At 36.4% G+C, this 15047-nt stretch overlaps 1 protein-coding gene across 1 annotated transcript; it reads left to right on the plus strand.

The window, feature by feature from the left end:
• Positions 1-47: 47 nt before the first annotated feature.
• LOC148849485 (protein EARLY STARVATION 1, chloroplastic-like) lies at positions 48-13834 on the plus strand. The gene is made up of 11 exons (XM_088952001.1): positions 48-772; positions 1601-1692; positions 1846-2039; positions 3260-3299; positions 6692-6773; positions 7814-7891; positions 7993-8118; positions 9085-9206; positions 12174-12213; positions 12311-12385; positions 13515-13834. Exons 1-11 carry the CDS (start codon positions 462-464, stop codon positions 13678-13680), a joined length of 1326 nt encoding a protein of 441 aa, XP_088808127.1. The 5' UTR covers positions 48-461; the 3' UTR covers positions 13681-13834.
• Positions 13835-15047: the final 1213 nt, after the last annotated feature.

Here is a 15047-nt window from a genome sequence, read left to right on the forward strand (position 1 = left end):
AAAATTAATTCACAAAATATATTTGTTCTTGCCACGTGGCCTACCATGACCCTCTTTCCAAACCCGGCCTGTCGCAAGGAGGACTCCGCAACTCCTCCGCAGTAGTCAGCGGTCGGGTGACCTTGGTCTCTTCTCATTTTTACTATAAATCTCCGAACACATCGCAAAGGAGGATCTCTAGATCCTAAGCCGTCAGTGTCGATCGAATATGCCCGAATTTTAGGCGTTTAAATCTACCTCCGCCACCTCCCCATTAACAGACTCACTCACTGCTTTCGTCGAACGGGAAAGCGGACAAGCACATTTGATGATTTGAACTTGTTCTTTGTCTTACTTGTATAAGAAGAAGAACTCTCCACTTAGCCAGAGAATTTCATTGAAGCTCAAGGGGTTGTGCAGACGTACATACTAGGGTTTCCCTGTTCTCCTTCTCTTTCCGCTCTATGCTACTTCTGTAAATAATGGCAGCCAGTTCCAGAGGCTTTGCTGCTCCATTTGATCTTAAGCTTAGAGGGTTTGACATTTCCCCTCCTCTGCATCATCAAGGATTGGATTTCCGCAAGAAGAAGGGGGAACGCAGCGGTGGTGGTGGCGAGGGACACTGGTTTTGTCGAATCGACTGCTCTTGTTCCGACTCCGTCACTCCGATGCGAACCAAGTCCGGGTCGGGTAAGGGCGTCGACAATGCTGAGGAATGGCGGTACGAACGCAAGAATTCCCCTCTTAGAGTCCGTGTCCAAGCAATGCCTGCATTGCCCTTTGCCTCGCCCCGGTAACACTCTCATCTTTTGTGCTCATTAATATCCCATTTCCTTATAATGGATTTTGGTGTTCCTACGTTGAATTCATGAAGGTCTCTCTAATCCATTAGGTAGTTATTCATATAAACAAATTGGCGGAGCATAACTTAATCAAAGAAAGCAATTCCAAGCGAGAATTTTTTTTTTCTTAAAGCTTCTTTGCCTATTAAGGTTGTGCTTGTGATTGCGAGTACATATTAAAGTCTTTTTTAGGAGTAATACTTATTCATATCTGCAAAACGACTCAACTTTGAAACGAGGGAACCGAATTACTAGTAATTCGAGGAGGAAACTTACAAAGCTGGAAATCTGGTTGACATACTTGTTGGTGGACTTACCAGGCTTCGCGTTCTCGTACTATGGGGACAATACACCTGTAAATGAGGTCTTCAGCAAGAAACTCCTAACTTGTTTTTCTCATTGGGTTCAAAGGAACCACTCATTTCACTAGCTTAGTTGAGGCACCCAAGTATCGAATATCGATGATATTTGTCCTTAATGGTTTTGGAGATCAAAGTTGTCAACTCATGTTTTTCATTTCTTAATCTCTACCATCACATAGTTTTCACTTGCTCCTTCCCTTTTATTGGTCTTCAGAACCTAGGCCTATAATTAGAGTATAAGGAGATGTGCATACTATTACTTGATTTATACCTATTTCATTCAACTTTTCTTGATTCTTGAACTAGTTCAAGTCACTAACACCTCTGATCAAGTACCAAGTTATATCCGGTTCCATGTTTGGAACATGTTTCAAAATTTCTCATTTTGCTGTAAGTTTCCACTTTCCATTACTTCAGAAGGCGTGGGGTTTCCAAACTAGAAGAATTCTATCCTCGGTGTAGCCCAAGAAATTCTGCTCCACAATCACGTGATACTCCACCTAAAAGAGGTAAGTTACAACATCCAACCATCCAGTTACTAAGACTGTAAATCTATTAAACTATTCTAAGGATATATGTTGAATTACACTTTAATTAAAATTCATTATTCTTATATGATTCCCGTAAACGCATGTCTGCATGCTACACTTCCTTTATTGCAGACACTGGCATTGCTAATGAGGAGGATTGGGGCATCAACTTGTTGAATGAAAACATCAATGAATCTGGTACTAATGAAGATGGGAGTACTTGGTATCGGGAAAGTGGAGAGGACCTTGGAGAAAATGGATACAGATGCCGTTGGACAAGGATGGGTGGTCAAAGTCATGAAGGTTCCTCACAATGGAAAGAGACCGTATGTTGTTGCTTTCTCATAAATTTGTCTTCTCAAAGTAGAGAAGTACTACTTGATACTTATTAGGGAGGGAATGCAAGCTGATTGGAAAAGATAAATTAGAATGACTGAATCTGATGGATGATCTTTGTACTTTTAATACTTTGACTTCATGAGATTTTGTTTACACATTGATGCCAACACACTCTAACTGGGTATTGCATGGACTTTTTTTGATATATCCATCAAATTAACACTTCCAAAATATGTAAAGTTGTAGGTTTTGACAAACCCTATAGATGTTAGAAGTTTAATTAAATTTGGCAAGTCATATTTTCTAAAAAAATGATACTTAGCTTCAAAAACTAGATATATAGGTATGAATTATGCATATCATGTGGGATATTTATAGTCTTATACCCATATCCCTGCCTAGGATTTTAGGAAATGGAGATCGTATCCTTGTTTCCTGTGTTGGTACCTGCATCTGGTTATCATAGAAGGCATTATACATTTGATTTTCCAATTCCACTTAGCTTAATTAATTTGGAACTCACTAGTTGTTATGTCTATGTCTTATACATAGATGCTTAGAAAGAACAGCACCAAGTGATCAGAGAGAAAATCATCAGTCTATATTCTTTTCTAATTGGCATTATGACATCGAAGAAATATTTGGAGGATGTCTATTCTTGGTAATATTTGGACACCGTGCAGGAAGAGGTTATAGAAAAATTGAGTAAAATATTCTTTACAATTAAAGGCTAGAGTTTGTCATTCATTATTAAATCAATAATATACAAGTTTTTCTGTTTATCCTCTTTATCTTTTTCTTTTTTTTTGAAAATTTTCCTACCATTTTTATCCTTTTTTTGTTTCGTATTTAAGAGCAAAAAGGAAATGTTTTCTTTTTCATATATTTTTGTTGTTGGAATCTAATAACAGAAGGGAATTTTAATGATTGAAGGTGTGAATGCAGTTACTCTGTCAGAATAGCCTAATGCCTTTTAAATGATATGTTACAACCATCTTAAGAGTTAACCTTCTGAATTTTCCATAAAGTTTCAAATTTCCAACATGAAAAAATTGTAGATTATCATCAATCACCATTTATTCATTATATATGTCTACCAGTTAATTTTTCATGATACTCCAATTGTGCTACTGCGATGATTTTTTAACTTCAATAAGTACGATCCCAGGTGGATGTATTTGATTGATTTTCTTGATCTCCTTGACAGTGGTGGGAGAAGAGTGACTGGACTGGATACAAGGAGCTAGGTATACATGTTATTAAACTTATCTTTTAATAAAATATTCTGGTGATTGGTGAATACTCTTGGATTGTAGGAATTATTGCAGTCTCTTTGCAACATAGCTTTATGGTTATGTGTTTCTAGCAACTCTCTTGTTGGATGGATGAGTGGCATGTCTCTAGCAACTATACTTGAATAGTTAATGAAAAGTCACTTGTATTGCAGAACTTATTTTTCAGGATCAAGTATTAATTTTGTGGATCTTTAGTATAACAAATAGTTGAGTTATTCTCCTTCCATGCGTTGTTGTCAAGGTAATGCCTAGACACTCTTGTTGGATGGATGAGTCATGAGTGGCATGTTTCTAGCAACTATCCTTGAATAGTTAATGAAAAGTCACTTGTATTGCAGAACTTATTTTTTCAGGATCAAGTATTAATTTTGGGGATCTTTAGCATAACAAATAGTTGAGTTATTCTCCTGCCATGCATTGTTGTCAAGGTAATGCCTAGGGATAAGGTGCCTTTTTGGGATCCACTTTGTACCCTACCGATGTAGGAAAAAAGGGAGAAAAATCCTACTAAGGTGAATATGGTGGGAAGAAGAGGGAAAGAATGTTAATCATGAGAGAAAGATTCGGATCTAAATAGAGAAGAAACGTCACAGCTTTAGAGAAAACAGGGAGAAAATAGAGAGAAAGAAGATCACACATGTTCCCATACCATAGATAACTTCAAACAAACTTTTTATTCCATTAAATAAACTATAAAATTCCAGTTATAATGGTTCTATCTATGACTAAGAATAAGGGCTTGGATCTCCTTTTACAAACTCCAATTGCAACTAGAAAAATGACCCAAAATAAATTCTAACTGCTTCAAAAACCAAGGCAACCCTATAGGTAAGCACATAGGGATGCTCAAATAAAGGCTCTTGGCTCAAAACTCCTAAAGTAACTCCAAATACCCATTACTAATCTTACCCTACTGCCAAGATACTAACAAACTAGAAAATAACTTCGAAAAAACTCAAAAAAAAAAAAAAAAACCAAAATCCAAATTTCCCATGAATTATGAAATTGCAATTTGTTAAAGAATATGAAAATTTTGGTTTCTTCTTCTACAGATTTTTTTCCTTACTGCCATGGCTGCATCATTCTCCCCCCAGTAAAGAAAGCTTGTCCTTGAGTTGAAGTGATGAAGACTCAACAACTGAAGTGAACAACAAACACAAACCTGTCACTCGTAGTTGCAAATAGGAAAGATTCAGGGGCAAATTTTCAAGTCTTTTTGGGAAGATCTTTTGGTAGCTCTGACAGTCAAAAGACGCATTGAGCTTTTGCATTAAGAGCTGAGCAACTTGAAGCCCGTTTGGTTAGGTGTATCTTTCTGCACAAAGATGAATAGAAAAAAACGCAAAAGCTCCATTTGGAGCTTCCCAAAAATCGCCCATTTTGGGCTTCTCACGTCTTTTCGGCGCGTCGGCTTTTGGCGGCTAGGTCTACCGCGAACCAAACGGGAAAAGACCGAATTGTGGTCTGCCGGGCTTGTAAATAGCTGACAGACTGTGCGGAAAGACATCTGTAAAAAGTTCTTGATCTAGATGTAGAAGTGGCTCTTCAATTGGCTTGTCAATCAGCAATAAATCAAATATGGCTTTTACCTTCGTATTTTTATATGGGTTGTGTAGCAATTTTTGGTATAGGACAAGTAAACCTTATCATTTATAAAAATAAAAACCAGAGGGGTAAAAAGGCATCATAAAATACCAGCTTTCAATTCAAAGAGCTATAAAATGGATTTGAGGCAAGAAGACAAAGACTACCATCAAGACAGTGATAGAAGTGAAATATGTTCGGTTTATTATGGTTTTAATAAGTTGGCTTCTGTATGATATTATTTGCTAAACAAACCATAATAAATAAAGCATTATTATGATTCTGTTAATCTTGAAGACATTAAATATGAGACAAGCTTACTCAAAAGTCCTAGAAAACAAGCTATACTTAACAAAGTTCTTTTTATAAAATTAATTGCCTCAGGCAGATGCCTTGTTGCATAGGTGACAAAGTGAATACCTACTGGAAAAATAATACGTATCTCTCTCAGGTTCTGTTGCATAGGTGACAAAGTTCTTTTTATAAAAATAATTGCCCCTGGTTGATGAGTAACATCATATTCCTTGTATATCCAGGTTTCTGGATAGTGCCTGCCTAACCCTCCCATGAAATAAATAAATAAACAAACAAGTACAACAAAGATGATGGTTTTCAAGGTTCAAAGTATTGATAGACCTGATATGCACAGACATGCGTACTGATTGTTAATTAACATTTAAAACATCACATTTTGGAAAAGCCTTAAAATAGGTATATCCATGACCTGCCAATATGTGATACAATATGCCCAATACAGGGTGTATCATATTGAAATTTTGAACCTTGATGCTTTTGAATACTTGATTGGAAGTACAGACATTGTTAAGCCATAGTTTTTTCTTTTTATTTTCTGGTGTAAATTGCTACAATCCCTTGCTTGAAAATTTATTTCATTGTTAGTTTGTTACTTTTCCAATGTCTTATATGTTCCATGTTCTAGTGAATGATCTCAGCTAGATCTTTGGAATGACTTTACCTGTTGGCAAGGATTCTTGACATAAAGGATAACCAATGCAATTCTTTCTGCTATTTTCAAGATTTTAACTTTGAATCCCAGTTAGATTCTTTTTATCTGTACTAATGAAAGCATGTTCCAAGAGCTGATGTTGGCATGATCTATGAATACCAGGTGTTTAGCATACATGACAAAATGAAATATTTGCTGAGTCTTTGGCTTAATTAAAATTATGCTGCATTTCAAGGATAGTGATTAGGGTGAAAGAACAAAGCTCTCTCTCCCATGGACTTTGTGTGTTGTTTAAAAACTGTCCACTGCATGGATTTTTAAGTTCATTTTCTTGAATCCCATCCTTTTATTTCCATGTGGTGTGATAATGTGGTTAATCTACATGGCTATAAGGGGGCTTTCTGGATTGACCATGTATGAAGTGACATATTCATGTCATACCTGTAGCCTACAATTTCTTTCCATTTTCCTGCCAAATAACAGCAGCTGATGTCCTGATGTTTTGTTTATACAAAAGAAGGGTGAAAAAGGGCTCTTATCTCCTCTTGTGGGCAGGGTTTTATTAGGCCAAAAATTTCCACATTTGTAGAGTGAGCTGACAAACATGTGAGGGCTTTCTAGACCACCACATAAGTGTCCACTTATGAGATACTTGGCCATGGTACATCCTTTACTACATGAACCATGTAGAAACCTTTCCCTTTCTTTTATTATTACATGGAAAGATGTCTTCTCATGTATATTGGTCACTCTAAGTTATTCCTCATTTCATTATTTCTTGATCTTTCCATAGGAGTGGAGAAATCTGGAAAAAATGCTGAAGGAGATTCATGGTGGGAGACATGGCAAGAAGTTCTTTATCAAGATGAATGGAGGTATCTTAGAGAACCTATTTGCTTCATGGTTATGCTTATGAGTGACTGGTATCATTGCACTGATATGTTTACTTTGATCAATTTTATGATTTCTTAGTGTATCATTGCAATTGGCAGATATGATTACAATCTTTGTTACCAGGATACATCAAGGATATGACTTGATATAAAATTTTCACAAGTAGTACTCAACATGCCAAGGCACCCTTGTACAGTTATCTGGGTGTCATAGATTACAAAATACTTCAGTTAGGTGGTTGACAGTGTTGGGGATGCATAATTTCTCTTGTTTTATATTGCATAGTGCGTTTTGTGACTGACCAACTTTCTATCTGTGTGCTTTGTATAATTTTTTTCTGTATTAATATCCTTTCTTTTATAAGAAACCAATACTAAATCAAATGATTATAGAACTTTCTTAGGTATGGAAACATGTATATGGAAATTGGTATAGTATCGAAAAGACTAGTATTAACAAATCCAATATACCACCATGTCCTAGCAGTTTGTTTAATATATTATGATATGTTTCCCCAATAGTCTAACCAATGCAAGATAGAGGTAAGCAATTAGATATTGTAGAAGAAATATTTAGTACTCTATGTCAATAAAAAAAGGGCAGCCCAGTGCACGAGGCTCCTACCAATGTGGGGTCTGGGGAAGGACAGATGTACCCCACATTGGCGGAAGCCTTGTGCACTGGGCTGATATTTCTTCTACAATAACTAAATAGTTACTGAAAATGGCAGAATAAGTTTTATTGTAATAAATTTATTGGCAGGTATTTGACATGTGAAGACAATGCAGTGTCGGATGGGATCAGATTCCAAAATGGACTTGATCATTGTTTTGTAGTTGAAAAGATTTGATACTAATGAATAGAACCTTGCTAATAAATTTCTTTTTTTCTTAATGGAACTTGAAAGTTCAACGCTTAATTGGGATGACCAAGTCCTGTGACATATTGGAGTCTTTGCATTGTTATGGATTATATCTTTTCATCTTTCTGAAACAAAATCCTTGTGACACTTAATCTGCAGTAACCTGGCAAGGATAGAGAGGAGTGCACAGAAACAAGCAAAATCCGGCACTGAAAATGCTGGATGGTATGAGAAATGGTGAGAAAATGTTTCCATGAGCTTTAATCATATTTTATTCTCATTTCTGGGCACAACCATTTGCTTAATTTCTTTTCCAACATATATATTCTTTCTTCTAGGTGGGAAAAGTATGATGCAAAAGGTTGGACAGAGAAGGGAGCACACAAATATGGTAGACTGAATGAGCAATCCTGGTGGGAGAAGTGGGGGGAGCACTATGACGGAAGAGGATCTGTCCTGAAATGGTTGTTCGAAACTTCTTTCTTACTAATAAACTTAATACGTCTTGTGAAATGCTGTTTACTGATCTAATGGAATAATCATCTTAAATTTAACTGAAGCTATTTCTGAATTCTGCAAATTTTCTCTTTAAGGAAACTCTATCAACTAATAATCATACATAGGAAATCCCAGAATTAATATGATTAGGAAGATGAAAGAGAACTGTGGTGGCTAGTATGCTAGGGGATAGTGGTGACTGGTGAGGACAGTTCTCCATCAAGGTTGACATCGAGCTACTTGCTAAGTCAGTTATGATAGTGTCTTAATTTGATGACATCTTATTTAAAGGACCAGTCAAGGTGCAGGAGCTTTGCATAAGCATTTCAACAGCATCATCCTTTAAGCATATACAGATCATATAGAATGGTTAAAGTTCACATACTTGAATATGAAGATTCTTACAAGATTTGTTGCAGTGGATAAGCATGATATTTATCAGCAATAGAAACAACTTTAGGTATTTTAATTTGTTATTTTAGTTGTTACTTCAAAGTTAAATTCTTTATTTTGGCATAGTTCGTGTGTTCTACTTTTAGTTATTCTCATAGTGCAACATATGAATATAAATGACAATTAGTTTAGGGAAGATTTGGTTATAGAAAGTAATATCAGTTGTAATGGGACGTTGGTATAGGTTCAGAAAGTTTCGTCAGTGAATACAAGAAGAAAAGTTTATCTGCATTTGATGATAATACCAAGAAATATGTTTGATCAGTCATGGATGTGAGTTAGCCAATGAGAATATTCCAAATCTACATGCTTATGTTGGAATAACTGTCTTGAGAGAGTTAAACTACTACTTTATGTCAAACTCCATGGATATCCATCCATATGATGGTACAACTTGCTTGTGAACTGTCTACATTATGATGCTTAATCTTGCCCCAACAGACAATAGGATTCACATTGAGGTTCTTTTGTACTTTCAGGACGGATAAATGGGCAGAGACTGAACTAGGAACAAAATGGGGAGATAAATGGGAAGAGAAATTTTTTGCAGGCATAGGTTCACGTCAAGGGGAAACATGGCATGTGTCACCAGCTGGTCATCGTATGTCTTCCTGCAACTCTGCTTTCACTTATTCATATTTTCATATTGTAGATTGTAATTATACACAGTGATTCTTTAGAGGCTTAAGAAATTCTAAAAGTGCTTAATCTTTCTCTTTTTCTTTCTTTGATTGAAATAATCAAGAGCTTCAACAGGAAAAACATGGGGGTGGCTGTACGGTTAAGCTTCAGTCTTCTAAAAATTACTTTTCTCATTTAAAGCTAAAATTACAATCTATAGTAACTTTTAGACTACTTGTGGAAATTTCCATAACTGTTATTTATGGTAAAATTGTGATTCATTATTTTTAGTGATTTTGATTTCTTTATATGAAGTTAGCTGTTATTAGTTGCTTTAAAGAGTTTATTGAGGTTAGAATTTCTTGGTGATTAGGTATTTGTGTTTGTCAAGGAAATCTAAAGGAAGGTAGGTTCTGGAACCCGGTGGTGGAAAAATTCGAAAAAAGATTGGCAGCTTGGAAGAGAAACTATATTTTCGTGGGTGGTAGAATTACTCTGATTAAAGCAACTTTAGCCAACTTGCCATTATATTTTTTGTCAGTCTTTAGAATTTCTAAAAGAGAGGCAAAGAGGTTGGAAAAACTGATGAGGGACTTCTTATGGGAACCTGGAGAAGAGAAAAAATATCACTTGATTAGGTGGGAGGTGGTGAGTCGGAGTAAAAAAGGAGGCCTAGGCTTAGGGAATGTGGTGAGTAAGAATGAGGCTCTTTTAGGCAAGTGGCTTTGGAGGTGGCCCTTGGAGAGGGAGAGGTTGTGGCATTAAGTAGTGAAAAGTATCCATGGCTGTTCTAAATTAGGTTGGGATGCGGGGGTATCTCGAAGGGATTTGCTCACAACACCTTGGAAGGCGATTTCTGGCATTCTCCCTAAATTCCTCAGTTTTGTAAGATATAATGCTTGTTCTGGAAACTCCATTCTTTTTGGGAAGATACCTGGGTGAGCACTCAACCCCTAAAAGACTGTTTCCCTTCTCTCTATTCCATCACCCTCTTTAAAAAGAAACCCATTTCTTGGTTGGTTTTCCCTTTGGCTTTAAACTGGGATTCCGGGTTTCGAAGAGGGTTAAGGGATGAAGAATTTCATTGTGTGTCAGAGCTATTGTTGTTTCTAGAGTCAGTGTGTTTGGACCCCACTAACCCGGATAAAAGAGTCTGGGCCCTAACCCCGGTTGGCTCCTTGTCCATCTTTCTTCAAAGTCCTTTGCTCTAACCCTTCCTTTCAGGTCTTCCCTGATAAAGAGGTTTGGTCAAGGCCAATACCCCCAAAAATAGCAGTGTCTTGTTGGGGAAGCCTATTATGGTAAGATCAATACTATGGAAAACTTGCAAAGAAGAAACCTTTTATGTGTCTGTCCCCAAATTGGTGCTTTATGTGTAAAGTGAAGGGTGAGGACTGTAACCATTTGCTGATATCGTGCTCCTTTGCTGCCAATATTTGGAATTGGGTTGTTTCCTTATTTGGGTGTAGGTGGAACTTGCCCTCTGAAGTAAAGCTGCTGTTCATTCCGGCTGTTCTTGGGAGATTGACAAAAAGAGGGAAGTTAATGTGAAAATGTATCAGAGCCGCTACTTTGTGGTTTTTATGGGAAGAGAGAAATGCTAGAATTTTTCAAGAAAAGGAAATAAGTATTGCTGAAATCAAGGAATGCATATTGACATGGACAATCTCATGGTTGAAATCTTCACAATTGTTGGCGGACTTCTCCTTTGATGGCTTAAGGAGAAACTGGGAAGTAGTGGCTTCTACAGCATCCACTAAGAACAAATCACAAGTGGATTGGAAACCCCCATTGGATGGAGTGGTAAAATTGAATTTTGATGGCAGCTGCCAAGGTAACCCAGGGCCATTCAGAATTGGTGGGATTCTGAGAGACAAAGACAGCATGTCTCTTTTTTCAGGACCAGTGGGTGAAGGCGATTCTGTAAGGGCAGAGTTACTAGCAGCGGTACAAGGTATACAGATGGCTAGTCAAATTGGAGTGAACAACTTGTTAGTAAAAGGGGATTCCAAGGTAGTAGTGGGCTGGCTGAATAGCCCAGATACAGCTTGCTGGGGCTATAGGGACCTGTTAAAGAAAGTTAAATGGATGACAAGAAATATGACGGTCAGATTTCAGTGGGTCAGCAGATCAGCAAATGCAATGGCTGATTCTCTGGCCAAGCAAGGGATGTCAAGGGGAGATCTGTTTTGGGCTACTTTGTAATTTGTGTTTCAGGCTTGGACTTGTTTAGTGTATATGATTCAGTCCTTGGGGGAGCTAACATCTCGTGCCTCCTCCTAGGCTGATTGTGTTTTCTTATTTGAATTAATAAAACTTCTCTCACTTATCAAAAAAAAAAAAAATGAAAAAAGAAAGCCTAGGCCTTGCCTACCTAGAGCTTTCTAAACATATTATACTCGAGATGGAATAGAAAGTTTGTTTTAAAGTTACTGTCTGATAGGAATGTGATTTCTTATTTTTCTTTCTTTCTCTATCTTTTCTTCTAAAGGTGCAATATTTCTTTACTTTCAAAAAAAAGGTGCAATATTTCTTCCCTTTATTCTTTCTCTTTTATAGTCAACTTAATTCCTTTATCATTACTTCAGATACTTCTTTACCCACCCTGTTCATGTCAGTATGGCATCCTCCTTTCTATCCTACAGGCACCTAATGTTTTCATGTGCCACTAAATTTTTATACGCAGGCTCTGTATGTAATAATAAATATGTATAAGAGTATGTCCTGTTGAAGCTTTAAACAAAGCTTTATTGGTTCCTAGTGATTAACAGATATAAGTCATATTATTCTGCATTTAATGTTTCATTTGTACTCTAATTTAGATTCTTCATGCTTCAACAACATTTTCCTTTTGTTGTAGTACATAATAGATACTTGACATACCGTATGATTAGACATCATTTAAATGTACTTCATTCATATCAACATCTTACTCTGTCATTTCTAGGTTGGTCAAGGACATGGGGAGAAGAGCACTTTGGAAATGGGTATGCAACTCAAAACCACATAATATGTTACTATGACATAAATTTCCCCAACTTTTCACATACTGTGCTAAAACATTACCTGTTCTGTGTGTTTCAGCAAAGTACACAAGTATGGTAAAAGCACAACAGGTGAAAGCTGGGATATTGTTGTGGATGAGGAAACCTATTATGAGTAAGATTTTGCTTATAAACCTCAAAATTGAGTACTTAATTGCTAATTGAGATTTTGACTTCATTGAAAATCTTTCCACTGTAATATAGAAGCATTGAGGAAGTTCCAGAAAAGGTTAGGAAGAACTTAATAATGTAATTTTCAGGATTTATAATTACAATTCAAAACTCAAAAAACTTATTCATAGACTTGATTAGTCATTGATGAAACATAAAGTTCTGCTCCAATTAAGGTTCATAGAATACGTGCATACAGACATGATGAGCTAGACATATTTCTATATAATAACCCCATTGCTTCAGTAATGAAATTTAAAGGCATCTCAAAAATTGTTCCTATCCTGAAAGCTATGGCCATAGAATAGCTGCTCAATAGAAGTATAACACTAGACCCATCTTGTTATGGAATAACATCTACTCATTAACAATTCTTTGCAATTTTATTCTGAACATTATATAATTAATGATACCCCAGATATCATTTATTTATTCCTACCTATTTTATAAATTTATCATATTATTACTTAATTATCATTCTTTTTTATCTTAAAGTTTTAATAGATTGTTACTGTTAAGTTAAATTAAGTTCAATAACATTGATAAAAAAATTACGTTCAACATTCTTTCAACAAGATTAATAACATAATTTGTTTTAATTTTTTTAATAACATAAAGGAAGTCATATAATCTATTTGATAATTCTATTTTTCATTCATTTTAAATTACTTCTAAATGGAATTGTTCATTTCTGGTCTGCAATCAACATTCAATATTTTGGGAATATAAATGGTTTTTGGGTATTTTCTATAACTGAATCTTTTCTAGTTGATGTACACATAAGGAAACTCAAGAAATTAAAAAAAAAAATGTTTTAGCTTTTTGATAATATCAATCACATATTAACAAAGTATTGGAAAAAGTTATGTTTTGGAAAGGCTCTGCATGCTCTCCCACCAAATTGTAGAAAATTTTAAGGAAACTCACCAGCTTACTCTGAAACTATGATTCTTGCTTCAAATTAAATTCAGCAAGTTCATGCATGAGAACTCATAAATATAGTAGTATATGTCAAATTAGGATGGAAAAGCCTATAGACTTCAGGTTAACAAAATGTGGTTTTTTGGTTGAAGGGCTGAACCTCATTACGGATGGGCAGATGTTGTGGGCAATTCAAGCCAGTTGTTATCAATCCAACCTCGGGAGAGGCCACCTGGGGTATACCCGAATCTTGAATTTGGACCGTCTCCACCACCTCCAGCGGATGACCCACCAGATCTTCCGCCACCTCCACAATGATGATCCACTTGGTGTTTTAAATATTCTTCTAAGCAATTAAATATTTATTGAATTGCATTTTATGGGTAAAGACTTCCTTGTATCATAGTGGAACCATTGCATTCTTAATTTTTTTTTTATTCTTTTATATATCAAGAAGTCCATGCTTTTACTCTGTCCTTGGTTATTTTTTTGGCATTAATCACTGCGTGACACCCCCCTAGGGGTCGTTACTCTTTTAAGTGAACAGTACATCACATTAACAGCTCTTTTCTTATAGAGATGATAATAGTGGGATTCAGAACTACACCACCGCTGGGGCAATTCATCTAGGGCGCCAATTGGGCTACCTGTTAGTTGGTATTGTACTTGGGTGGATGACCGGTAAAATTAGAAGTTATAGGGTTAGAATTTAGGTTATATATACAAAGTAACTCTGGAGTAGCTCAGCGATAAAATGAGAAAGTAAACCGAGGTGGTTTGGTCACATGCAAAGAAGACCAATTGCAGCATCCTTTAGAAGTGATTTGTTATAAGTTGAAGGGGCTAAAACCCTTAGAAGAGAAAAAGGATTTGGGTGGAACTAGTAAGAAAAGATTTAGTGTCCATAATTTAATGATGGACATAGCACTGAACAGTATGGAATGGTGAAACATGATTCATGTAGCCAACCTTATATATTTGGGATAAGGAATAATATATAGTGATATATACCTTGCTGCTATATAAGGCTACAACCATGTGAAGTTGTTTCGAAGCAATGGTTCTGGTCATTCTACCTGATTGGAATGGGACTGACATGATAGTTCTAATGGTTTTGTTTTAGGCTAACCAAGGAATGTAGCATTAGTTTTCTATGCAAGGTAAATCTTTTCGTCACTGGTGTAATTTCTGCAAAGAAGGATAAAGGATGCAAAATATCATTTAGTTATCCTCTTTTTTCTTTCTTTTTTCCTTCTCTTCATTTAACTTGTGGGCAAGGCAGGGAGCGGAAGCTGGTCTAGCCTGCAGAGATCCTTTGCCACCGGTAGTTCAGGCGTACAGGCCGTGTCTCCAGGGTGTGAAAATGGATTTGATCCCAAAGTTTTTGGGGAACTACGATAGGCCTTAACAAAGCTCCAGACGTGGACATATGGTACGTAATGTGGACAAAATATTACTGATATTGATGCGTTGAAGACTTGAGAAGCATGAAAAGTAGCTGGCACAATCCAAGTGCCTAGGCCCCTAGGCATTCCCTAGTGCTTTTTATGACTAGGCCTAAAGTTTAGGTAGATCGGCTTATAGTACTGGATGTGGATGGATTGGTTAGGTTGGATCTAGTTAGGTTCAGCGCATCCGACTAGACCTCACTTGAAATGGTTGTTTTGGTGGGTTGGTTGGAGCCA

Source organism: Nelumbo lutea, chromosome 6 (genome assembly GCF_056320005.1).
Source record: "Nelumbo lutea isolate HS-2025 chromosome 6, American lotus-T2T, whole genome shotgun sequence".
NCBI classification, from domain to species: Eukaryota; Viridiplantae; Streptophyta; class Magnoliopsida; order Proteales; family Nelumbonaceae; genus Nelumbo; species Nelumbo lutea.